The sequence below is a fragment of the Podarcis bocagei genome (genome assembly GCF_964188305.1).
Source record: "Podarcis bocagei genome assembly, chromosome: 7".
NCBI lineage: Eukaryota > Metazoa > Chordata > Lepidosauria > Squamata > Lacertidae > Podarcis > Podarcis bocagei.
This window is the reverse complement of record NC_138132.1, coordinates 37,905,154-37,931,052: the sequence shown is the minus strand read 5'-3', so window position 1 is coordinate 37,931,052 and position 25,899 is coordinate 37,905,154. Positions and strand designations below refer to the sequence as shown.

General features: G+C 46.7%; 1 protein-coding gene across 1 annotated transcript; it reads left to right on the top strand.

Moving 5' to 3' along the window:
* Window positions 1-231: 231 nt before the first annotated feature.
* On the top strand, window positions 232-25,580 carry ZNRF1 (zinc and ring finger 1). Its single transcript, XM_081203787.1, has 5 exons — window positions 232-827; window positions 19,212-19,307; window positions 22,689-22,794; window positions 23,073-23,160; window positions 24,403-25,580. The coding sequence occupies exons 1-4, from the start codon at window positions 332-334 to the stop codon at window positions 23,128-23,130; spliced, it is 756 nt and encodes a 251-aa protein (XP_081059913.1). The 5' UTR covers window positions 232-331; the 3' UTR covers window positions 23,131-23,160; window positions 24,403-25,580.
* Window positions 25,581-25,899: the final 319 nt, after the last annotated feature.

Here is a 25,899-nt window from a genome sequence, read left to right as displayed (position 1 = left end):
CCCGCGCACAGAGGCCGGGGCCCCAGCGGCGGCGGCGTCTTTCTTCCGTAGGGCGGGCCCCGGAGGCGGGGCAGCGCTGGCCCTGCTGCCTTGTCGCCGTGGATGAGCCCGGGAGGAGCAGCGGGCCGCCCGGTGGGGCGCGGCGTCGGACGGCGGCTGGGGCTGTTGCTGCTTGCGCTCGGAGCGAAGGAGGAGCGGCGGCGGCCGGAGCGGCGACGACGGCCCGGAGAAGATGCCCGGCTCCGGGGGCCGCTTTAGCTCCTAGTCCCCGGCGCGGGTGCCCCTGCTCGACCTCCCCGTCCACGGCGCTGCTGCCGCCGCCGCCAGCGGCATGGGCGGCAAGCAGAGCACGGCGGGCGCAACGGCCACGGGGCGCTCCCGGGGCGGGCCCTTGGCCGGCGTGTCGAGCGACGACAGCGCGGTACCGCCGCCCGGGGGAGCCCCCCACTTCGGGCACTACCGGGGCGCGGGCGGCGGCGGAGGGCCCGCCATGGGCTTGCGCAGCCGCTCCGTCAGCTCCGTGGCCGGCGTGGGCGTAGGGCTGGGCATGGAGCCCGCAGCGGCCGGCAGCGTCCCCTTCGGCCTCTACACGGCGGCGGCTGCAGCGGGGGCCACAACGACGACGACAGCCGCGGCGGGAGCAGACTCGGAGCGGGGTCCCGGCGGCGGGTCGGGCGCGGACTCTACCCCTTACGCCCATGGCAACGGTTTCCAGGAGACGGGAGGCGGTCACCACAGAGACGGGATGCTCTACCTGGGGTCCAGGGCCTCGCTGGCTGATGCGCTGCCTCTGCACATCGGACCCCGGTGGTTCAGCTCGCACAGCGGTGAGTGTGCTCGTCCCCGCGGCCTTGTTTCCGGGCCCCCTTTCAGACAGTCATGGGGAACCCCAAGGCTCTTCATAAAATGAGAAGGGGAAACTGTGCAAGAAATACCACCCTGCAACATATCTATAGCATCATTTATTTATTTTTTTGAGGGGGACCCAAATGCATCCTTCTTCCCTCTTGCCCCAAACACAAGGCCAGGGTCCCATTAGGCAGGCAGCAAAGATGCAGGCTTATCTGTGGTGAACTTGTCTTGTGCTTGGAGGTTCTGGGGGTCAAGTTTGCTGACACTTGAAGCCCTTGACTGGATATTCAGAGTTTTAAAGAAGGTGAGGGTGGCTGTTGTCCTTGCTTGGTGGTGGTGGTGAGGGAAAGGTTTACTGTGAGCATGTTTAGAAGCATGCCTGTGCTCAAGGCCTGGCAAGTACGTTTCATTTGTTTATATACTTTATGAAAGTACTTATAAACGGTATGTAAAATATCAATGCAGCATACAACCACATTTACAAGTCCCAAAAAGCATTAAATACCATAAAAACAATATACAATCATAGAATGGTAAGGGATCCAAAGAGTCATCCAGTCCAATCTCCTGCAATGCAGGAATCACAGCTCAAGAATCCCTGACAGATAGCCATTCAACCTATCTTTAAAAACCTCCAGTGAAGGAGACTCCCATCAGCTTCCAAGGGAGTCTGCTCCATTGTTGATCATGATAATAAAGTTATTTCTAATGTTTAGTCAGAATCTCCTTCCTGGTTATTTAAATCAGTTGGTTTGGGTCCCTGCTCTCTGAAGCAGCAGAAAACAAGCTTGCATTGTCTTCCGCATTGTCTTCCGCTTTTCAAATATTTGAAGATGGCTTTCAGATCACCTCTCTGATCTTCTCTTCTCCAGACTAAACATGCCCAACTCCCAACACAACCACTCATAAGGCTCGGTTTCCAGGCCATTAAAAATCCTGGTCACCCTACTCTGTACATGTTCTAGCTTGTCAATATTCTTCTTAAATTGTGGTGCCCAGAACTGGAGACAGAACTCCAGGTGAGGTCTAACCAAGGCAGAATAGAGCTGTACTGTTACAGTACTTCCCTTGACACTATAGGTTCATAAAATGACTGGCTCATCTTTGAAAAGTTTATACCAGCGAATAAGCCTTTTGACAGGCGCAGCAGTGATTTAGGGTCAGTTTGTGCCCAGGCAGCACTTTGGAGTGCCCACCTGTTTGTTTGTTTGTTTGTTTGTTTGTTTGTTTGTTTCTGTTTAGGGTTGGGGTGGGGCCTGCTTTAGACATACAAGAAGATGCACCACTATTTAAGTGGTGTTTCTTTCCCCCCATAGGAGCCCAGGGAAGCTAATAAAAACTGTACAAATAGAATTGTCAAACAATAATTTAACCCCAACTATAGAATAACAGTAGCGCTTCAACTGTTGAACTCCACTCCAGCTTTTGTTGAATTGACACTGTGACTTGTCTGGTGTGGCAGCTGAGGAAGTGATTACTGGGGTGTGGAGAGACTAAGGTAACGACCTGTTCTTTCTTACGGATGGCTGCCTGTGGCAGTTTTGCAAGTATGGTCTGAGGCTTTGGCACATCACCTATCAGTGCAAAAGAAAGCTGCCCAACAGACCATGTTATTATTATTAGTTATTAAATTTATATACTGCCCTTCATCCAAAGATCTCAGGGCAGTTCACAAGATAAAAATGGTGGTTCTCTTGATTAATGGACAGTATTTTTCTTTTGCTCTTGGGAAAAGAGCAGGCTTTCATTGTATTCTCCCCCACTCCACCTCACCCTCTATCTTGGATTAAAGCTAGAAGGGGAATGTAGTAACTTGCTTTCTCACCAATATAAGAAATGAACTGCAGCTTGTTGGCTCCCTTCAGGCATCTTGATGACCCATTATGTGCAGGATACTGGACTTAAATGGGCCTTTGGTCTGATCCAACAGATTTTTTTGTGGAGCATGTTAACTTAGGGCTGTGTTTAATTGGAACAGATTTTAGAGTTGCAGGAATGTATGGCCTCTATAGGCTGTTAAGAAGTTATGGTAAGTAATTGAGGGTGATTTTAGTTTTCAAATCTCACTCTTTGTTCCTTACCAAATTACCTGAGCCTGGACACCTGTTGTTAGTATGCAAGACATAGAGAATGAAGATAAGATCTGTGGGGCCTTGAAAAGTGGTATTTGGGCCTACTGCCCTCAGAAGTGTGTAGAACACATATTTGATAACCCATCTGGTAGAATTCTGGTAGATAGGTGAGCACCCCAAACAACTGGGGAGGCACCAGGTAAGCGAAGGCCATTTTAAGGGGAAGCTGAGAAAAGAAATTATCTGGGATGGAGAGTACAGAGATTTACGGTCCTGTCTTCTACATGTGAACTTGGAGGCAAGTCCTGGTAGGTTCCATGGGGTAAACTCTGATGTGTGTGTTCATAGTTTCCCTTCCACTGTGCTGCAGGGAACAAGTGATGTAAAGATTAAGCAGTGTCTCCTAGCAAGGCAATTTGCAACCAGGTTCTGTCAGGAAGTGGAGGAAGTCCCTTTCATCTTGGGAGATATTTTAGTCATCTATCTGTTGCCTGCCTAATTGATTAAAATATCAATTAGGCTAAATGATACAAGCAAATCTGATGAGTCCTGGTGTTTTCCAAGCTCATCTTCTTCCCTGTTAAATATATTTGCTACTTTGTTTTGCTTTGTCACCCTGGCCAATCAAATTCCTTCATAGTTAATGTAGTTCCTCTCCAAACCTTATGACCTGTCTTAAGAGCAGCAATGCTATATTTCTGTTTTTACAGAAGAAGAGCTCCATGTAACTGAGAATCTTTACCATTTCTAATATTGCTCCATTCATGTTGTCTCAGTTGGTCTGTGTGTTTTGCACCTCTGCAAGAGCAGTATGGCTACCAAGAAATGCACAGAACCAAAATATTATACTGCCAGTACAGATTTGTGGTTAGTTGATGCTAATTTTCTGTGGACCAGCTGGCACAGACAAATCATGTATTGTTTGGAAAATAATTGCCTGGACCAAGTGGAGTGCATAGATTGTTTACAGCCGCGATGTCTTCTTCACAGAGTGCAGCTCAGAGAGAAATTATTTAAAACCCATGTATTCTGTGTCCAGATAATTAGGTTAATCTTCCAATTAATGCTTTCCATCACCTTGATATTTCCCTGAACAGCAGGGGGCTTTTCTGCTTGGCTGTATCTGTGTTGCAATATTCTTGATACTCTATTGCTGGAGGGGGAAGCTTTTCTTCCAAGGGGGGAGCGGGAGCGGGAGCACTGTGAAGGTCACAGCGCACGGGACTCATCTCCACTTCACTGGCTGCCTTTACATCTCTGACAGAAGATATCTGTGTTCATGGCTGTAAGTTCTTGGATAAAGAGCAGTGGACAGCTCCCACAAAACCTTAGTTCCTTTGCGATGTAATTGCAGCACTGCCTTGTGTAGCATTCAGAAAGCTGGCTCTTGAATTCAATTATAACCTCCCTGGGTATTTATTTTATTTTATTAATTAATTTACTCTGGAAAACTCATGAAAAGCTGCCTTACATCAGCTCAGACAGACTGTTGATCCATCAGTATTGGCGACACTGACCGGCAACAGCTTTCCAGGGTTTCAGATGGGGAACATGCATTCCCAGTCCTACCTGCTGATGCTACAGATTGAAGCTGGGACCTTTCATGTGCAAAGCGGATGGTCTACCTCTGAGCTACAGCTCTTCCCCATTTACTGAAAGTGGCATGCCTGGGTTCCCCAGGGTTCCCCATCTAGGTGCTGACCAGCCCCAGACCAGTTTGGCTTCAACAAGGCTGCTGCATCAAGCTCCTGAAAGCCTGAGTTAGTTACTACTCCTTGATTCTTTGCCTGGGAGACTAACTCCCAGTCCCCCATTTCAAGCATCTTTATCAGTCACTTTGGTGGACTCCCCAAACTCAGCCTTGTCAATAAATTGACAAAAGAGAACAGCCTGCAAACTAGTAGTTCACCTGCCTGCACATGCCCAAGTTTAGTCACTTGTGACCTAAAAGACAGGTGGAGGGCCCGGCGTTTCCAGAGAAGTGTGTTGCTTACTACAGGTTTCCAGGCAAGTGGCTATTTATAAGCCAAACAGCTGGTAGCCCCTCCCTGAAAGGAGGCTTCATTGCTAAAATGGACCTTGCAGAGAGCTGGGTTCAAGCAACTTTTCAAGGGTGGTTTCTCTTGCTCAATTGCCCTCCCTAAACATAAGAACATAAGAAGAGACTGCTGGATCAGACCAAAGGGGGCCCATGTGGTTTTGCATCCTGTTTGTGCTGTGGTCAGCAAGACGCCTATAGAAAACCCATAAGCAGGACCCCATTACAAGAGCCCCTCTCTTTCAGTTTCTAGCATCTGGTATTCAGAAGCATTGCTGCCTCCTGCTGGGTAGGCACAGCATAGCCCATCTCGGCTTTTGGCTTGCCTTTTGCAAGGGCTTAGCCTCAGTGTTTGGGGCTAAGTCCTCAATCTAGCACTTCTCTTATGAGAAAAGTCACTTGACAATTGTTGGCTGTCTCTAGGTGGGGCTTCCTTGAGCAGCTGTTAGAGCTGGGTCAACATCTGTTTGCTCAGAGCCAACTAACCTTTTCTTTATATGTCTGTGGCAGCAGAAATGGGGCAGAGGTGAACATCTAGCTAATAAGACAGCAGACCTCCAAAAATGCAGCATTCCTGTTTTTTAATTAGTCACAGTAGGCGTTGTAGTGGATCCATATGGGTGAGTTTGAGGGCTGTCAGACAAGCGGTTATGGCCATTTCTTCCCAGTGAGTAGTATGACAAGGGAAGTCTCTCTCTCTCTCTTTTTTAAGAAAAAGAACAGTCTGCACACACAAACACTAATTATCTGACCTGTTGAGCCAGTGTGTTTGAGGCATACCATTTACCGTGGTATGCAACGGAAGTTGGGTCAACCTTGCCTTCAGAGCTTCATCCTGTGAGCTTAGCCACACAATTGATAGAGGAGGTGGTGCTTTTGAGCCATGTGGAGAGTTTGTTTTCCTCACCACTAAGTACCATAAAATGGTGGATTTGGAAGGGACACCCAAGGGTCAGTCAGTCCAACTCCCTGCAGTGCAGGAATGAAGCAGCCGCAGCTTGACCTCTTGCATCTAGGAGTGGAGGTGGGGAGCTGCTAGCACCACCTCCAAGAGAGATGCCTTGCTTCCATGCAGGTTCATTGCACAGAGATATAGCAAGGCCTGAACTTCCATTGTAACTGAAAGCTTATGGGTGTAGAGCAGTGTCGCTCCAGATCCTAGCATTGCTCTGATGGAAGCTCTGCTTACCTTGCATTGGAGGTTTGAGTGCGCAAAACCAGTCGTAGACCCGCAAGTGCCTTGTGATCACCATTGAGGCGGTCCCGTTTGGTGATTCCTTGTGCTGAGCTGTTGGACAAGTGGAAGAAACACTTGCCAACCTAGCCTTCTGCAGTGTGTCCCTGTGGTGTACTGGGGGTTGCTTTACAGTACAAGAAACCGCATATGCACACTAGTGAGCCATAAATAGGTCTTTTAAAAAAGAACTTGTATGGAGTCTTCTCTCAAGCAAGACCTTCCACCAGCCTTCGCCAACCCGCCGTCATCCAGCTGTTCTGCACCACCATCCCCAGTCAGCACAGCAAAGGCTGGAGCGCACAGGCAGAGAATAACTTCCCTGGACTTGCAGTGGCTCTTCTCAGCCTTTCACAAAGTTGGAAACAGCCCTTCTGTGAGTAGAAGAGGCTCTCTTGGTTAATGGAAGGGCACCTTTGGATCCAAGCTGTTATCTTTGTTTAAAAATGTATTCTTATTGTGTAACTACCAAGGCTGGTGGTGTTATTGGAGATGTGAATGGATATGGGTCTCGGGAGAGAGGGTTGGCCTTGGGTTTGGATGTGAAAAGGGCACTGTTATTATTGTTTATAGTTACCACTGTTTATGTACAGTGTGCCAACTTCCTTATAGATTCAGGGCATGATCTGAAGACCCGTGATGCAGCAATTGTAGGCCAGGTCTGGTCAGCGTCTGGGATGGGTGATTGCTTGGAAACAGTGGTGGACTTTGGGCTCTCAAATTCCAGTGTCACCCTGGGTGCTGCTAAAATTCAGCATCCCCCACGTCTAGTGGTCCATTCTACAGCATTGTTTTGGCACCCTCTGCAGCATGGTGCTCTACCCTATAATTCCCTCTGCTAGAAAACCCTTGGATAGTTTGCCTTGAGTTCTAGAGAAGAAAGGAAGGAGGTAAACACCTTCCTGATAGGTATTTAGAGAATGGATTCGGTTGCTGGTGCATAATCAAGTTATAGATTTCATCAAGATAACGTGCAGAATTCTAACTTTATATGGGGTGTCCAACCTCTCAGCTACACACACGCAGCCAGCCATCAAAAGCACATTTGCTAAAGAGTGTTAAGCTGGTGTAGCATAGTGCTGGAGTGTTTGACTAGGCCCTGGGTTCAAATCCCCATTCAACCGTGAAGCTCACTGGGTGACCTTGGACCAGTCACTGTCTCATAGCCTAACCTATCTACCAGGGGTGTTGGGGTGGGGTGGGGGTGGGGGAACGAAGGCATGCCAGTTTGAGCTCCTTGGAGGAAAGGTGGGATAGAAATCAGATGGATGGATAAATAAATATAAAGGCTTTGTGAACTAGATGTGAAACATGAGTATACCACTGGCATAGCTGTGCATTTCCTTGCTTGGAAGAAGGGGTTGCATGTGGAGCAGGAGGCAGCAGGAGTGTCTTTGGCAGAAAAAGAAAGGAGACAGGAGTCGTCTACTTTCACATAGCAAGGCCGTTTCTGGGGTTTCTGTTTTCAGCATCTGTGCTCTGCAGGAAGCAGCGGCTTGTGTGTGCAGCTTAATACTTCCTATGGGAAAGGAAATGAACAGCCTGCCAAGAGAAGCTGCAAGCTGATCATTACCTGTTTGTTGTGAACTCGTTGGCTGCACCTGGTGTGCCAGATACCACCGTTTCTGAAATTTGCCTCATTTAGAGAGTCACAACCCTCATCTTAAGACGGGGCTCTTCCTATGAAGCAAGGCTGGGGAACCTCTGGCCCTCCAGATGGGACTACGACTCACATCATTTCTGGCCAAGGACTCTTCAGGCTGAAGGTAGACATAATATGGAAGGGGGACATGACTCCTGCAGTGGAAGCCCAGCTTTGCTATGTGTGGGACAATACATTCATTTTGTCACGCCTAATGGCAATCTTGCTACACTTCTCCCCAACCTTCAGGTGGGCTGCTTGCCTTGCAGAAAGCAACATGCTCATACAAAAAGCTGTATTTTTCCACTTTTATGAAGTACACATTCCTTTTTAAACACAAATATCTGGCAACGGAGAGGCCTTGATATCATGAGTGGTCGCTGTTGAAGTGGTTTTGGCGGCAGTTCACCTTTGCTGCAAACCTTCAGGAAGTTTGTTCAGCTTCTGCCCTGGAGAGGGCAAGTTGCATTTGGGCAGAATACGGCATCATGCGTGTCTCCAAACAGGCACCGCTGCTTTGCAAGTGATGCATCTTTCTAAGATAATGTTGAACCAAGATTGAAGACTGCTGCCTGGTTCCATCCAAATGTACAGCTTTCGGTTTGAACGTACAGCTGTAAAACATTTAGGCCCGAACCCTGCATGGGCTGAGTACAGCACAGCATCAATCAAATGAGCACATTGGGAGACCCCTCACAGAGATACAATTTGCAGAGTAGTTTAACAATCAATCCCGCTTTCAGGGAACTCCGGGAATTGTAGTTCTGTGCAGCAAATGGGGTCTCCTAACAACTCTCAGCGCCCTTAACAAACTACAGTTCCCAGAATTCTGGGGGGGAAGCCATGACTGTTTAAAGTGGTATTAAAGGTAAAGGTAAAGGACCCCTGACAGTTAAGTCCAGTCGCGAACGACTCTGGGGTTGCGGCACTCATCTCGCTTTAAAGGCTGAGTGAGCTGGCGTTTGTCTGCTCCACAGACAGTTGTTCCGGGTCATCTGGCCAGCATGACTAAGCTGCTTCTGGCACAACGGAACACCGACACCAGAGCAGCGCACCTTCCCGCCGAAGCAGTACCTATTTATCTACTTGCACTTTTTGGGGTGCTTTCGAACTGCTAGGTTGGCAGGAGCAGGGACCGAGCAACGGGAGCTCACCCCATTGTGGGGAATCGAAACGCCGACCTGATTGGCAAGCCTGAGAGGCTCAGCAGTTTAGAGGTGTGGATGTGGCCTTGTCTTTTCTTGGCCATGTGCCTTTCCTACTGTGCATTTTGTGAGTTGGCAATTTTTACTGTTCTTCCCCCACCAAGTAACCCCTTGGTGTTGCTAAAGTTTTGGTTGTATTGGGTGTATTTTATTTTTTACCTCAGCAATTTCCTCCTTAGTTTGCCCTGTGTGTGTGCTTTTGTGTTCCTTTTGAAGAGGGATGGATTGTTAAACCATTCTGAGAACTGAGCAATTATCAATGCCTTTAACAAACTACACCTCCCATAATTCTTTGAGGGACGCCATAACAGTTTAAAGTGATACGGCAGTCCTGTAAATATGTGGTGCGAATATGGCCTGGATGCCTTTCAGTTCTTGTGGAGCAGCTCCTTGGACCTTTTTTCAGCAGGTGGCAGCTGAGCAGATGCCATTTTATTCTTGTCTCAAGAATGAGAGTTCTGTAAGTAGTTGATGCATTTGCAGCAGCTGGGAGATTCTACCCACCAGGCGAATTTGAAACCTTAATGGTGCACAGAGGGATTTCTGGGGAGTGTTTGAAAGGAATGAGAAGCAAAATATATAAGAGAGCTTCCTGAGTACAATTGTGGCAGTGGTGGCCTTTCTGCCACATCACTGCTGGCTGAACATTTCCTTCATGAGAGGAGAAATATCCCCTGACTCTCTAGGAGCATTTATTTATTTTGGAGATAAAGATTCTGCATCTTCTTTTTCCTTGGCCATCAAGCCACTGCTTTGAACCTTTTAACAAGGTTGAACCAACCATTCTTCGCCCACCACAAAATGCCAACAACCTTGCAGGTGCATTTCTCAATGTTATTGCGCACCAGCCAGACATGCCCTTCATTTGCTTACCTTTCTTTCCCCTCCCTTCCCTGGTGTGATACTGCTTCCTGCAAACACATTGTACTGGCAGAACCAGTGTGGCATAGTAGTTAGAGTGTTCAACTAGGACCCAGGAGACCAGAGTTCAAATCCCCACTCAGCCATGACTTTGCACCTGTCCCTATCCCCTAAGCCTGACCTTCCTCACAAGGTGGTTGTGAAGATAAAGGGAAGGGGGGAGAATTATGTACAACCACCTTGAGGTCCTTGGAGGAAAGGTGAGATTAAAATGTAATAATAAATAAAGCATAGACCCCTTTTTAAATTCTTTTAATGTAATTTTATTATTGTGAGCTTCCCTATCTGCTTACTTCATAGAGAAAGAGTACCATAAGTTGTCAGTTTGAAATAGATAAAGCAATTTCATGTTTGGCTTGTTTCTGTGTGCTGCTAGAGTGGTTTAGAGCAGCAGGCCTCAGGTTGCCTATAATGGACAGCTTTGGCTGCTTGGTTTAGCACCTGGAGGCTGGGAAGTCAGCCACTTAGGGACCTACAAAATACAGGTCACTTCCTGTCTGCATTGCTGTGCTGTTGTAAACACATGTGCTAGTTGGCCAACCCTAATTCCACACTGAACTGTGTTCACAACTTGCATTGCAGTTTTGAGGGCAAGTGTAGGTAATGCAAAGTGCATGAATGGATCTGCTATGGCCAGTGTGTATGTATCAGATGACATTGGATCACTTTTGCACACTAAGGAGGGCCTTTACAAAAAATCCATGCTTAAGATTCCAGTTTAGCACTGAAGAATTCCATGGAGAAGTAAATTATATGCCTGCTCGCATAACACAGCTGATCCCTGCTGTTCTGGCTATTTTTGGAGGTGTGATCCTCTCCACACAGAGGCAGGGTCCTTGCAGGTTTGGCTTGGTTTGGAAGTAAGGAGGAGCGGAGAAGTTCTGGGAAAGATGTGGGCATCACCACTGCTGTGTTCCTGAGTCAAGGGGACCCACCTTGCTTAGTGCTTAGAGTGCAAGGTATCCTAACATACTGTTTATTTACTGCACAGATATCCCACCTTTTCCTCCAAGGATCTCAAGGTGACATACATGGTTCTCCCCTTCCTCATTTAATCCCCACAACAACCCTGTGAGGCAGGTTAGGCTGAGAGGCAGTGACTTGCCCAAGGTCACCCAGTGAAGTCCCCTGGTCTCCCAAGTTCTAGTCCAACACTCCGGCAGCTTTTAAAAAGCAGCTTGCTAGGATTACACAGAGCTTGCAGAAGGTGAGGAAAGCCAGCCCCCAGCAGGAAATCGGGTTAGGTTTCCTGTGTATGGATCAAGCTTCATATGGGACAAGTGGGAGTTGTAGTCCAAAACATCTGGAGGCAAGATTGTGATGGATGGGTGGTGTTGGGACATCCATAAGTTGATGACAAAGTTATTGTAGCCTTGAATTGGGAATCCAGGAAATGAAGGCTTCTAGGAAACCAGTTTGCTTTGAAATTGAACTTGAGCTGTCTGGCATATCAATAAATTCTATTTTTACAGGGTGCTGGTGCTTCTTTTCTCTGCCCTCCCTCTCCCCATTGCTTACTCAGAATATTATGCTTAAAAATAACAACATCCACACCAATCCTCTTAGATCCTCTTTCTTTTAATATGTTAATTATTGTGTATATTTTGTCCTTTCTTAGTCAATCAAGTTACCTCTTGTAAAATAAACATATATTTTTTAAAAATGAAGCCGATTGCTCAGTATACCCCCAACCCCCTTGTTTACAAATTACTTGTTCTCTGCTGTGTGCTTAGTATTTTCCTTGTTACAGAAGATGAACAGGTCCATAATTTCCCGAATTACCTTTGTCCCTAATGGGCTGACAGTGGCCTGTAACAAGATCTGGGTCTGTTAGGCAATATGAATCTCTGACCCGGAAGGACTTGCGGCCAGATTTAGTACTGAATGAGAGAAAGGTGTTGGCGAAGGGCTGGGGCATAAAGGGCATGAGACTTAAGTTACTGCAAGCAGGGGCATGGGGTGAGATTCAGTGCCTTGTTGCAGCAGCCCTGTTTGTTGTTCTTTTCCTTTTACAATCCAAGGTGGTTAACGTGAGAAGCACAGAATGCAAGAAAACTAATAAGAATAAGGAGCCAGCAGGTTAAAAACCACCAAATACCAGCATAAAAAATGTAAATTTGATCTGTGGGAGTAATACTGATGTAAAAAGGCCTATGTAGTACAGTCAAGCTTTTAAAAGGGTAAAAGCCTTTTAGTACACACAGATCTTACTGGCTTTCCACTGCAATATCAACACAGATCTCCTGCCTAGGCAGGGAGTCCCAGAGCAACAAAACAATTGTGAGCTTCATAAGCTCCCTCAGATCTCTTGCTCATAAACCAGATCCCGTTGGTGGAGAAAATGGCCCGCTTTAATCACCATTGCATTTTTGGAAAAGGCTTTCTTTTGCCTGCTCTTTCCCAACAGGCTGATCACTTATTGCATCACAGATTACCTGTCTGCGCACAGCCCCTGTCACACAGGCATCTGGTTAGCCTGAGCCTGCAATTCTTATGGGTGATGCTGTAATGTTGCTGCACACATTCAGCATAGGGTGTGTGTGTTATTGCGTTGTTTTTGTTTTTGTTTTGATTATTAATTTTGTGTTTTCATATTGTGTTATTATCTTGGGAACCGCCATGAGACCTGCGGGTCCAGGGCAGTATACACATTTTAATAATAATCTTCATGCTGCAGTTAAAATAGCCACCTATTGATGGAATGTGACAGCACCTTACATTTTTATGTATATAGGAAGATATATACAGTACATATAATTATCATTATTTAGTTGGAGGTCACTTTATACAATTATAACTTTAAAATGAGTGTTTTATACATGATAAAACTCTAAGCCATTTACATAAAAACAATAAAAATACAGCAACAATCACTGACATTTGCATCCATTTGTTGTGTCTGCTATAGAGCAGGGGAGGGCAGATCATCACGATTATTTATGATTATTATTATATCTCATGTTTCTTCCAAGGCATTCAGAGTGGCATGCATAGTTCTCCCTCTCTCCATTTTAGCCTCACAACAACCCTATGAATTAGGTTAGGCTGAGAAAGAGTGATGTAATAGTAATAGGGGTTGCTCGTGAGTAAGTTGCCGCCACTCCTGGCTAGGTTGCCTGGTTAAACCTTTCTGTCTGGACAGCCCTTCACTTCGTGGCTGTTTCAGTCGCTAGCAGAATCCGTCAGTGGGCGTTTCTTAAACCTTTTCCAGCATAAAAGCTCTTTGACGCCAAGTCTCCTCCTACTCTCCTTGCGCGGAAGTCTTCTGCGCAGGGAGGGTGTGGGTAGCGGAGGACCCGTGCTCTCCCCACTGGTGTCCTGCGAGGAGTCCTGGAGCCCTCTCGCCGATTCCCCCATCTGCCCCCCTTTATCCCTGGTGTTGCGCTGATTTCCTTCCCCAGCTGATGAGCTGCCTCTCTCCCTGCTGGGTCCTTCTCCAGCATCACTTGGGAGCCTTCCCTCCGCCTCTGGCTCTGATGTCAGTTCCCTGACAAGTGACTTCCCTGTGAGTTTTGTGGGAAAGAATGTCAGAGGCCGGCTTCTGCTTCAGTGATGAGCATGTGGTTCTTGGTATATTGGATAAGGATTTTTCCTTAATTTATTTAAGCGATTTTTATATTGCTTAACTGCAATCGTCTCTAAGCAGCGTACAACGAATACAGTATGGGAAAGGTAAAAATCAGTTAAAACTTTAAAATCAGACTTCAGTTAAAATGCCTGCTGGAATAATAATAATAAAAAATCAGTAAGACACCGAAAGTTCAACAGGGAGTGGGCCAGTTGTAAATACTGGTAGCTGCTTTGAGGGCTGTAGCTGAGAAGCAGGAAATAAATGTATTAAATATATAGCAGAACCAAATCTATCTTCTACCCACTCCTGCGCCACAACAGTATGCTCTTGACACTGAGCTGTGACACAGGGTCTCGCCTGTAGTTGTTTACCTAAGTCAGAAAGGTACCTACTGGGTTGTGTGTGTATTTCTGCTGTAAAGGGCTGACAATAGATAGGATGATCAGAAGTGTCCCTAAGCGTGACAAGGGACGTACTGCCAAAGGGATGATTTGTTGGAATGTAAGTCTGCCATCCAGTGTTGTGCATCTGGTTGTCAACAAGCATGATTAATCCTGCTTGTGGGTTTCCCATAGGCATCTGGTCGGCCGTTGTAGGAAACCGGATGCTGGACTCGCCAAGCCATTGGTCTGATCCAGGGGGGCTTTTTAAATTATCCCTTAAGAAATGTATGGTGTGCAGACCATCATGGCGATCTCCAGATGACTCCTTTAGCAGATGACTCCTTTACCATCATATCACGGCACCATGGCTTTTTCCTGCTCAGAGGCCAAAGAAAGGTCAGCATTGCTGTGGGCTGTATGCACGTGGTGGTGGCTGTGATGGCACCACTGTGCAAAACCTAAATAAACTCTGCCTGGGCATGCCAAGACCTTGTCCCTGGGCTACTGGCCAGCATTCCAGCCTGTGCTCATCACCTGGGGATGTCAGTCAAAGCAGCGTCCCAGCCCTGCCCTTAGGGGAATATAGCATGCTGTTGACATGGGCTGTTGGCTTTTTTAAAAAGAGTATGTGCATCCTTATTTTTATCCTGTGTCCCGATCCTAGTTTGTGGCAGAATGAGCAGCCTTTGTTTGAACTTGCACTTCAGGCGAAAGCAGCACTGAGCTTTCCCCTCTTGGATGCTCTTTCCCTCCCATTTTGAGGGGAATCTCCTTTCCTGCTCTTGGACTGCTCACACCTCTTTGCGTGTTCCAAGGAAGCAGGAGTTGGGAGTCATAGTCTGACAAGTCAAGGTAGCTTATCCTGAAATAAAATGTACAGGTAAATGGTGGTGGTGGGTAGTTAGCCATGCACTCTGCATGCTCACCCCAAAATCACTCTCACAGATCCGATGCTCCAGCTGCGCTTGGTTATGCTGTGGGAACTGAAACTCACAGACCTTGTTGGCAACGGCTGTTTCACTTCTGCAATTAGTCCAGCAACAATCCTGAGACAAAAAAGGGACTGGAGACTGCGTTTGAGGATGTTGAGGGCTTGAGGGCACAGTTAACGCACAGTTAGCAAAATATGCATGTACACCAGGAGTTGGATAATATAAATTTGGATTTTGTTGCAGGTGCTGTGGCTACCACCCTCTGATCATGTCTCTCCCTCCCTGCCCCGCCCAAAAATCAAAATCAAATCCCAGATCAGCCCACCACCAAGAGACAGACTTTACTTTTCCAATTGATCTGGATAAAAGTTGGAACCAGAAGAATTAATCTGTTTCTTGAAAAGCAGATAGAGCTGAAGTGGGAAAGAGGGTCAATCTTCCAAGTTGCTCCTTCAGCATCTTTGTACTTCTCAGGGGACAAAGGGGTAGCCATTCTTACACACCTCATGACTCAGGGGGCAGTGAGTTTGTAGGGACTCAGAGGCCTTGAGGATGTCAAGAGTGGTATGGTATGCACGGCCGCCTATTGGCAAGCCCTAATAATACACACAAGTGTAGCATAAGGCTGAGTCAGCAATTAGACTCGCCAGTAGGCCCATCAAGTCAAAGCAAGTATTTTGCCTTTCCAAGTCTATGCTGCTAGTGCCATCCTTACCAGAACTTTAAGCAAGATGGCAGCAGCACAGGCACCAAGTTGCACCCAACATTGGGGGTGACATCCCGCCAAGCCTCCTCTGGCCTCTAAGATTGGGAGCGTGGGGCTGAGTCCCATCCCAGCAGACATTTGGGGGGGGAGCTATAGAGGCCTCAGCACCATAGAGTTGGCGGGCCTGGGCAGCAGGGACATTGAGGGCAGAGGCAGCCACCATCTGTCTCCAGCCACCTTTGTGCCAAAAGATTGCATGTCTGCATACTGGTTGATTTCTTGATTAATAAAAGGACTGAGGCAAGTGTGTTGCTTTCAGGGCTGTGTACATCTGCATTTGGATCTGGGAGGAAAAAGATAGGCTTCAGAGCTATAAAAATAGAGGATGGTTGCTGGGTGACAGAAACGAGCCGCTCCTGGTTGCCCAGGTGAAAGCCAATATCACGTGTTAGTTGTCTCTTCCTCATCAGCTTGGGTTTGTTTTCAATGGCATTTTCGTTGCTACGTGGCTGGCATAATGTGTGCATCAGCCTGGACTGCAACCTGCTTCTAAAAGGGTATGGAAATACTTTGTGTCTCGAGGCACACCGGCTTGTTGATGTTCCAAGTCTGTGTGAGAACCGGGAACAAAATGTTTGCCTCCTTTAGAGTAGCTGCAAGTGATGCTGTGGCATCCCTGAAAATGATCTCCCCAACAGCAACACTAAGATGTCAAAATGGTCTGTACAGTGTGACACTTAGGTGTCTAGAATGTCAGCCATGAAAGTGTTCAGCATCTCTTAGGTGTCCATGTTGTAACTTCTGGGTTAGCTGTATTTCACCAATAATGCTTCTTCAAGAATTAAAACTGTGTAGCTTCAGCTTCACCACCTTTTGAGCTCACCTCTTTTTTTGTGCAACTGTGGTCTGTGAGTGATCCATGAACTTTGCTCAGGTGATCCCTATCATGTCTGCAAATATACCATAAAAAATCATACCGCATCAAGCACAGTGCAGTACAGTTGATGCTGCAGGTCAGCCAACCACAGCTGTATACCATACAGTTGTTGCAAGATTCATATCCTGAAATGTGGATTTTAAGGGGTGCAGGGAACACTGCATTTACACACACACACACACACACACACACACACACACACACACCCTGGGCTTGGAACTATCATATGGAAAATTCTAGATCAGGCTCATTTTCATATCCCTTTAATTGATAAGTTACTAGAGATTTAATTGATTGGGGAGTGCAGATTGTAATAAATAGAGCTGCAAGCAACTAGTTTGCTTATTTGTTGGAACCACTTTAAACTTGCTGTATTAGTGAAATGAAAGAGAGAGGGAAAGATATTGCGAGAAGTGTACAGAAACTAAAAGCTTTAAAAGGTTTTTTTACAGCTTAAAACACTTTCAACTGTTATAAACATAGTCTTTTATAATATGCAAAAGCTTTTATGATATGCAGAATTATTCTAATCAAAGTTATTGTCTGATTTTTAACAGAGCATTTAATCTTCTGAAAAGTCTTTAATTGGCTAGCAGCCCTTATTTCCACACATCCTAATGAGGGCTTTTAAAACGGGAACAGACCTTCCTCATTATCCCACAGCTAGAGGAACTATTGATCTTGCAAAATTGTAACAAATATATTTAAACAGCCTCCCATGGTTCAGTTTGTAGAAATCCCCACTTTCTTGCCCCACATCTCTGAGTTCCTGAAAACTGAAGTTCCTGATGGGGAGGGTCCATGTTTGCTACATAGCTGCAGAAAGGGGTAGCTTTATGGATTAGCATTATTTAGAGTGGCCTTCCCCAACCTGGTGCCCTCCAGTTGAGGCCATGATGGGAGTTGCAGCTCTAAGGCTCTTGAGGGTATCTAGCTGAGGCTGAGGCTGGGTGTTATCTCTGAAGGTTCCCAGGTGACATTAGCCATTGCCTCCAAAGGCTTATGCCATGCAGAACACTTCCTTGGGGGGCATGGGTGAAGGAAGCAGGGAGTTGTTTCCTTGGCAGTTTGTGACAGGCATAAGATGGCATAAAGGTGAGCAGTTCCTGCTGTGCTCACTCAGGGCACCTGGCATCAGAAACCATTATTCGTACAGTGGTACCTCGGGTTAAGTACTTAATTCGTTCCGGAGGTCCGTTCTTAACCTGAAACTGTTCTTAACCTGAAGCACCACTTTAGCTAATGGGGCCTCCTGCTGCCGCTGCGCCGCCAGAGCACAATTTCTGTTCTCATCCTGAAGCAAAGTTCTTAACCTGAGGTACTATTTCTGGGTTAGCGGCGTCTGTAACCTGAAGCGTATGTTTGATAGAAAAGCATAAAATTTCTGTAGCCAACTGAACGCAGGGGGTTGCTGTTGTTTTCTTGGAAGCGCACATTTAATTTTGCTTCTGACTGGACTAAGAATGTTCATCTCTAGACCTAGCTCAAGTGAGGCATTCATAATAAAAATGAGTACTGCACTACAGGTTTACTTTTTGTTTTATTTTGTGTGTTTCTAGTTCATGTCTCTTTTGTAGGTTTATGTGAAATGAATTTGAGTTTTCAAAAATATTTTTATTAAGGGAAACTTAAAGGGAAAAATACGCCTCCACAGTTTGCACGACCCATAAAGACAGACACAACCTATCAGTCATGTATTGTGGCCCACCAGGTATTTGGCAACTATCCTGTGATCCTAGTCCAGGAAAACAGCAAACAATGGAGATTTGTAGGTCCCCTGATAAGCTGGGAATTGCTTGGTGCGTCACCAATTGTGTAGGCCTGATATAGATTTATGGTATATATGTTCATGGTAAGAAATAGAGATATTTGTAAGACTCGTAATGTGACTTTATTTTCTACCTGTCTTGCTAATATTCCTCCTAAGAGCACTAAACTTCTTTCATGGGCAAAGGCCAGCCATATGTCCTGGTTCTTCAGGGAGAAAACAACAGAGCATCTTGTCACCCCTTAAATACAATGCTGCAATAAACTAGTTTGTCTTTAAAATGCTTCAAGACTCTAGTTTTGCTGCAACCCCTAAGCTTAGGCTAATTCTCTGGAAACATTCATAGGGGGCATCCAGGATCAGGTGCTGCCTTTTCTCATACGTGAGCATGAAAAGATTGCGCTTGATTGCTTCTTGTTTTTCAGGAAAGCCTTGTGGCATATTCCAGAGTTCTCTCCTTCCATGTCCTGTCCTGTCCTTCCTGTGCCCTCTCTGACTGCAGCTGTCTGTCTCACACGGCCGAAGGGCAGCGCAGAGGCATTTCTTGGGAGGTGCACGTTCTTTCCCTCTGTGGTAGAAAGATGCCAGGCTGGAGAGGGCCTGGCCCATGAGACGTTTTTGAGCATGTTAGGAATACAGTTACAAAGCCATCCACAAAGAAAATGATTACAGAGCAGTTGCTCGTATGCAGAAGGTCCCAGGGTCACTCTTGACGTGTCCAGATAGGGCTGAGAAAGGGTTTGGTTTGGTTATGGAAATCAAATCTGGCACTCTTTCAGCTGCACCTTCCCTTACAGGGCTGCCTGACATTTAGTACATGTGACCTCAGGGAGATTTTAACTTCATGTCAGGTCTGACTTGGCAGGAGGCGGCTTCCTGTGTTCCTAAGATGGTGTCAGAGTCAGCATCCCGCTCTAATCCACATGTCCTTCTCTTTTGCTCCTTTGTAGGTTTCAAGTGCCCCATTTGTTCCAAATCCGTGGCTTCCGACGAAATGGAAATGCACTTTATCATGTGTCTGAGCAAGCCCCGCCTCTCCTACAATGGTAAGTGGGGGCTTTTGAGCCCCATCTGACTTGCCTGTTGCCACCTTGTGTTCTTAACCAGCTCACCTTTCTCAGCATCTTTCATGCAAGCCCAAGGGTGAACAACCAGACTTGGTTGGGACTCCAGCTCCCACCAACCCGAGCCAGCATGGTCCAATGGTCAGGCAAGCAGCAGCTGGAGGCACCAGATTCCCCAGACCTGAGGTCAGCTGTCCAGCAGCGAGTGTTGATACACCATGTCACGTTCTTCCAGCCTGGGCTTTTGGTGGCGTCACCTGTGCTCCTCAGAACTGTGTCAGCTTATGTGCTAAAAAATACAGAGAGAAGTATTAAAAACTGCTGCCTGGAAAAATAAGTACTAAGCCATTTTTTATGCAATGCACTCTCAAAAGATGCAAACTAAGTTTCTGGGATTTCTCCCACACCTGCTTAAATTCTTCTGAATTAACTCTGCAGCCATAAGGACTAGAAACTCTACAATAGAAGGCTTTTATGTACTGGGTATCAAATCCTGTTCTTAGATAGTGTTGATTGTGAGCTCATTGTAGGGGGTGGGCATGCACTGCCCTCCTTTTGCTGCTGGAGCAAAGGCAGTAGTCTAGCGCTTGGTGGGTGGGTGAGTGTGCATGCATGCATAGTTGGCGTAGATCAAGAACCCCAGGTGATTTCTTCAGCCTCCTTTGCAGAGCCAGTGACCCGCTTCCCTCGCTCAGGGCACTCGCTTGCTTTCTGCTGCTCACACAGAGAGCAGTGCAGGCTTTGCTCAGGGCTGCTGCAGTCACTGCTTTGCAGCTCAGCTGGCTCTCAGCATGGCAAGGGGGCTGGCTGCTCTCTCCCGCCCCCCAGGAGTGATGAGCCGGCCTGCCCAGCAACCAGGGTGAGTGGGGGGGGCAATGGCTTGACCGGCACCTGCTCCAAGCTGTTGGTGCCAGGCTGCATTAGTCCCCCAGTGTCCCTGACGCTACACAGGATCCGCCCAGGCTGTGCTGGCAGAGACGGCGCCAGGCAGCTCCTGAGGCTGCAAACTAGAAATCAGGTCAGGAGGAGGAGCTGGTCGCTCTGCATCACAGCTGGGCCTTCCCCAGCCTGCCTGACAGCAGCCTGCGATAGGGAAGGCAGCTCCATCACTCCCTCCCCACGCAGAAATTTCTCAGCCTGCCAAATTGAGCATAGCCAGAGATGGTGCACCTTACGCAGTGGTGCTGGAAGATTAAATCCGAGCTGCCTTCTCTGCTGCCCTCCCCACCATGAGAATCCCTGTTCTTCAGCACCCCACCCCACTACCCCAATGAGCCCTTACCATGCATTCAGCCTGCTTTTACGCAGGGTTGTGTCAGGTCAGGCAGCGGGGTGGGGGTGGGAAAAGTGGCAGGGGATTTGTGGAAACAGCAGAACTGCAGTGCTTAGCAACTCATCCAGTGCCCCCCCTTTGTCCTCACCTTTGTTGCCTATTTTTGGAGCTGTGAAGCAAAGGAGGGCTTTCACAGAACTGCCTCCAGGCATCAGACAGTGGGATGCTGCTTTCCTTTGATGCCTCTCAGTGTCAACCTAGCAGCCTCTCTGGCCTGCGTTTAGTTCAGAGGCTTCCAGAGGAGAAGAATATTGCACTATTTGTTAGGGCTGTCAACCGAGTAATGATCTTCACCGGCTTCCAAGGAGCTAAAGAATTACATGATTAGATTTATGCACACTTAACTAGTGCAGTGGCACAAAAGGTGCTTTTAGCATGGCAAGCGCAGGTGGCAATTTCTATTTTAGTATGCAGACTCTGCATATAAGAAGAGAGAGAAATGTTACCGCTTAATGTTTCAGACAGTGATTTTTACCGCTTTTGCTCTGGATCCTCTTAGTTTTTGTCAGCTTATCTGGTTGGAGAGCATAATGGCAGCAGCCTCCCAGAGTGAGTGTTCCTGAAAAGAGGAGTGAATAATCAAAATGAGTTCTGCAAAATAAACACTCCTTTGTAATGTTATGTTCTGATTGCAGCAGGAGTGTGATATCCAATTCAGACATCACACTAAACCATGCTTAGTCTTCCATAACAATGGTTTGGCATGATATCTGAATTGCATTTAATCAGATTTTCAAGACAGTGCAACTTCTCTATATAATAAGCTGTCCAGAGTGTGATGAGGAGGGAATGGGCCTTTTTAGTAGCGCCCACCACCAGGTTATATGGAATGCTCTCTCTGGAAAACTTTCCTGCCATCAACAATGATATCTTTTTAGCACTAGGCGAATACATTTCCCAGGCATTTGAGTGCTATTTTTTTCATTTGACAGCAGTTGATGGGTGTCTCCTCCCCTTGGGGATGCTCTCTGTGGTTGGTTGGACAGAGGGATTGTTTTTCATAGTACAATAACCTTGTTTTGCTTTTAATTATTTTGTTTACTACTATTTCCAAGATGTTTTAAAACATGGGTAAAGTGACTAATAAGCTGAAATGATAATCAGTGTGAAAATATTGCTTGGGCTTTTCTCTTAGCACTTGCCTGTGACTGCCTTTGGCTTGGATGTCTTATTCCTAAAGCATACAGCACAATCATTGTTTGTTTTGTAGGTAGCAATTGGGTTATTCCCTTTTCTCATTTCGTGATCATTGGTTCCTCTGAGTTCTGTTTTGCTTTCCTTTTCCTTTCAGCAGGATGCTTCGTGTAGCGTGAGCAAGATTGGTCTGTGAGACTAGCAACGTAGTAATAAAAACTAGAATAGAAGCAAGCCCCCTGACGTGCTAACTCTCTGTGGGTAGGAATGTTTTTTCTCAAGGAAGTGTTTATGGTCCACCACATGAGCTCTGCCTGTAGTCTGAATTAGTGGAACCTAGACACAGGCTTACCATCTCTATGAAGACTAGGTCCCAAGTCTCTAGTCAGATCTCCCGTTGCCTTTTCGGAAGGTCCTCCCTTCGAGAGCGGTCAGGAACAAATTAGTTGGTTCTCACATTCAAGATCTGTACAAAGAAGCCAGCCCTTGTCCCCAGCTCACCTATTTAGGTGTGCTGGTGGTAATCATTTGTTGCCCTAAAAGAGAGGGGGGATCTCTCCTGCTTGGTGGCTTGGAGAGGATTCTTATCTGCACAAATGAACGAGCAAGTGACTGTTTACAATATGGCCACTGTTGGGCTCAAGATGACTACCCGTGGAACTGCAGTGTAGGGGAAGGCATGCTCTCTGCAAGACCAAGGTTGCATGAGAAGAGGGACTTTGTAGCATTAGCCCATGGACAAATCCAGGAGTGAGAAATTCTGTCTCTGTTATGGGCCCTTACAATCTCCCTCTTGAGGCTGGAAGGTTGCCAAGATGGCACAGGAGGGTAGGAACCCATTTCTGCCTGGTGCTCATTGCTCAACCGCCTTCTCTGACCTTCATTCCCCCCTGCAGATGATGTCCTAACAAAGGATGCAGGCGAGTGTGTCATCTGCCTGGAGGAACTCCTGCAGGGGGACACGATAGCCCGGCTGCCCTGCCTGTGCATTTACCATAAAAGGTAGAGTATGAAGAAGACCTGAGTTCAGCAATCTCTCTCCGTAGAGTTCCATTGTGGGACAGCAAGGCTCCCGCAAATGGCCAAACCTGCCCCATAGCACCTTCATATGGGCTGCAGAATTCCTTGGGTGCTTCTTCCTCCTCAAGCCCCTTCTGCTGGGCACAGGTAGCCATGCTGCTCCTCATCCACAACCACCACCACCCTGTAGAGTTAGGGCAAGTACTTGGCCTCAAGGATTCCCCTGTTGTGGGGTCTAATACCCACCTTTTCTTCTTCAGTTGTATAGATTCCTGGTTTGAAGTGAACAGATCCTGCCCAGAACACCCTTCGGATTGACCCTGGCAACGCTTGCTGACCTCTCCCAAGGTGAGGCTTTGCTCAGAAATCTTCTCTTGAAACATCTGGAGGCCTTAAAACACCACCCACACTTCTATTTATTGCCAAGTTTTAGCATGAAGCGTTTACAAAAAACGAGCAGAGGGCAACCAATCAACAAACACTATCAGTTTATCCAACACCATATTTTAAAGATAAGAACTAACCCCTGAGTCATTCTTTACCCAATAGATGAAATTTTAAAACAACCAAAACATATTAAGCTGACAGAACTTAAAAGAGGTGTCAGCCCAACAACAAGATAAATCTGATAGATGAGTAAAAACCAGGATATTCAGAAATAGTTTTGCAGTTGATGAATATGACTTGTCTGCACAAGCTGCAAACCCTCATAAATGCCCTGGTTTTTATTTGCTTGTATGTGTTAATCTCTGTCAATTTCTCTACTTAAACATGGAACACATTTCTACAAACTACTGAGCCTTTCAGGGATGTCATCAGCAAGCTGTTTACTAGTTAAGTCAGCCTATGGTACAGTTAACAAAAAGCAAGACACCTGTAGTCGACTGTATACTTTTAAGAATTATTTCTAGAAGTAGCATTGGGTCTTCTGCAATAAGCCAGAGTTTCATTAATGTGGAAAAAAAGCCCAAGCAAGTATGTGTTGTGTTTCTTTGCAATGAGGAGGGGCCTTTGATGTTCTCAGGGTATCATGTTGATGTACTGTCTACCAGTTAAGGTGACACTCTTTGGTGGGTTGACAAACCACATTTTACAAAAAGCCTTGCCACGCAGAAACAGTTCCCTCAAATTTTCCTAGACTACTTTTGTGTTTAAAAACACATCTTCTGCATGCATATTTTTATAGCATCTACATGATGCTTCTCCTAAGTCCCCCGCAACCTCAATTCAATCCAGATTTTCCATTTCCAGGAAAAATCCCATAAAGCAAATAATAATAATAATTTTTGGCTAACAACCTATTTGTGATATTAAGCTCCTGTATGGAAGCTTCCTTTTTTCTTTCTTTCACTGAAAGGGTATATTACCCATTGCAGAACAAGGGGTGCATTTGTAAGAATACCCATAATGGATTTCTCATCTCATATAGAAGAATACTCTGGTTTTGTGTTAAGTTTAAACTCCCCTTATTCTGTGGGGGTTAAATGTGTTTTTCCTCTCGGTTGGTGTTGTCAAGAACTTGCTTTCCTCGACTTGAGCTCGCTTCTCTGTGCTCGTGGCAATCATTGATCCTGTCATTTCTCTCAACAGGTTGTCCTGCCATCCATCTCCCCTCCCTCACCCAACCTCCTCTGAGCAGGCTCTGGACCCCACTGGGACGACAGTGGGGGCGAGGGGCTTGTGTTAACTTCTCAACTTAAAAGGGCAGACAAGAACCCACCCCAAGAGAAGCTGCTGCCCTTGCAGGGCTACACCTCGGCAGCCGCCAGCCTGGGTCGAGAGGAGTGCCCGGTGCCAGAGCCGGCGGCCGTCGCCCAGCGGCGCCATGATGTTTGGGCCAGACCTGGTTGCTAGCCAAACGGAGCATGAGAGAGTCACCCACCATTTGACAAGGACTCGGCCCTTCCTGCCATACGCGGGTCACACTTTTGCACTGAAAAGGTGATTTCCCAGCCCCCCTCCCCTTCTCCTTTTCACCTCCACCCCTTGGAAAAGGAAGAGGAAACAACAGACTCCCCCCTCCCACCACGCCTGCCCCCTACCCTCATCCTGCGGAGGAAAGGGCATTTTCTGTCACGTTTTTGAAGGCGTCGTAGGTTTGTCTTTCAAGTGTTTACAAAACAGCCATTTCGTGTCAACTGATGTGTGTTCCTGGTGATGTTTACAAGACTGCGTCCTCTTGGCCTCCTGGCTCGAGCCGCTCCGGCAGTTGAGGAGCCAAATTTCCCGAGACCCTTCTCTTCTCCCTCCTGCCTCACCTAGGGACACCCCCCACCTTCATTGCCAAAAGTCCCCTGGTTTCCCCTTCCTCCCTTCCCTCCCTCCTCTCAGTAAGTCTTGGTTTGAACTCCTGACTCTGGGGCACCTTCAGGGGCATATTCTGAAGGGCTGTTTGCCACTCACAAGTGTCCTGCTAAGATGCCTGAACCTTTCTCAGCCCTGTGTGGAAAACAAAAAAACAACAACTGATTTTTATTAAAACACACACACACACACACACACAAATGCGCGCACACAGACACACACACACTCCTCCCTGATCCACATTTGAGCACGAAGCGGAGACCGCCTCAGCCATGGGAAAAAGCCCCTGCCCCGGTGACCTCCATCCAAGCAGGAAAAGGTATCTGTATTTATATAGTAAAAAAATAAAAAAATATAAAAAATAAAAAAATATTCAAAGCTTGGGAAGGGAAGCTTCCCCTATTAGTCAAGGTGTTTTGATATGGTATTAAATAATGTTCAATAAAATAGTCACTGTTATTTTATTTCAGTTGTATTCTTAGTTGTGTAAGGGCTTGAGATATGGTAGGTGTGCACTTTTATCAATTCTTTTGAGTCTGCAGCTCTTTTTGGTCATTTGTTTCAGCCAGAAATGCTACTACAAGGTAAGAAATCCCCAAATGGCAAAGTGATCGCTTGGAGTGAGAATATCGGAAGGGGCTTCATGGAAACGAGTGGTCCAAACCATGGCTTAGTGTGAACAAGCCAACATGTGGGATCCCGGAACAAAGATTGTGGCTGCTGTATTCTTCTGCCATTGCTGCTGTGTGACGTGGGGCTAAGCCATTTTGTTTCATTGCTTGT

Coding starts and splice junctions, on each gene's coding strand:
- ZNRF1 (XM_081203787.1), top strand. CDS start 332: ATGGGCGGCAAGCAGAGCACGGCGGGCGCAACGGCCACGGGGCGCTCC. Junction 828..19,211: donor GTGGTTCAGCTCGCACAGCG/GTGAGTGTGCTC, acceptor GCTCCTTTGTAG/GTTTCAAGTGCCCCATTTGT. Junction 19,308..22,688: donor GCCCCGCCTCTCCTACAATG/GTAAGTGGGGGC, acceptor TCCCCCCTGCAG/ATGATGTCCTAACAAAGGAT.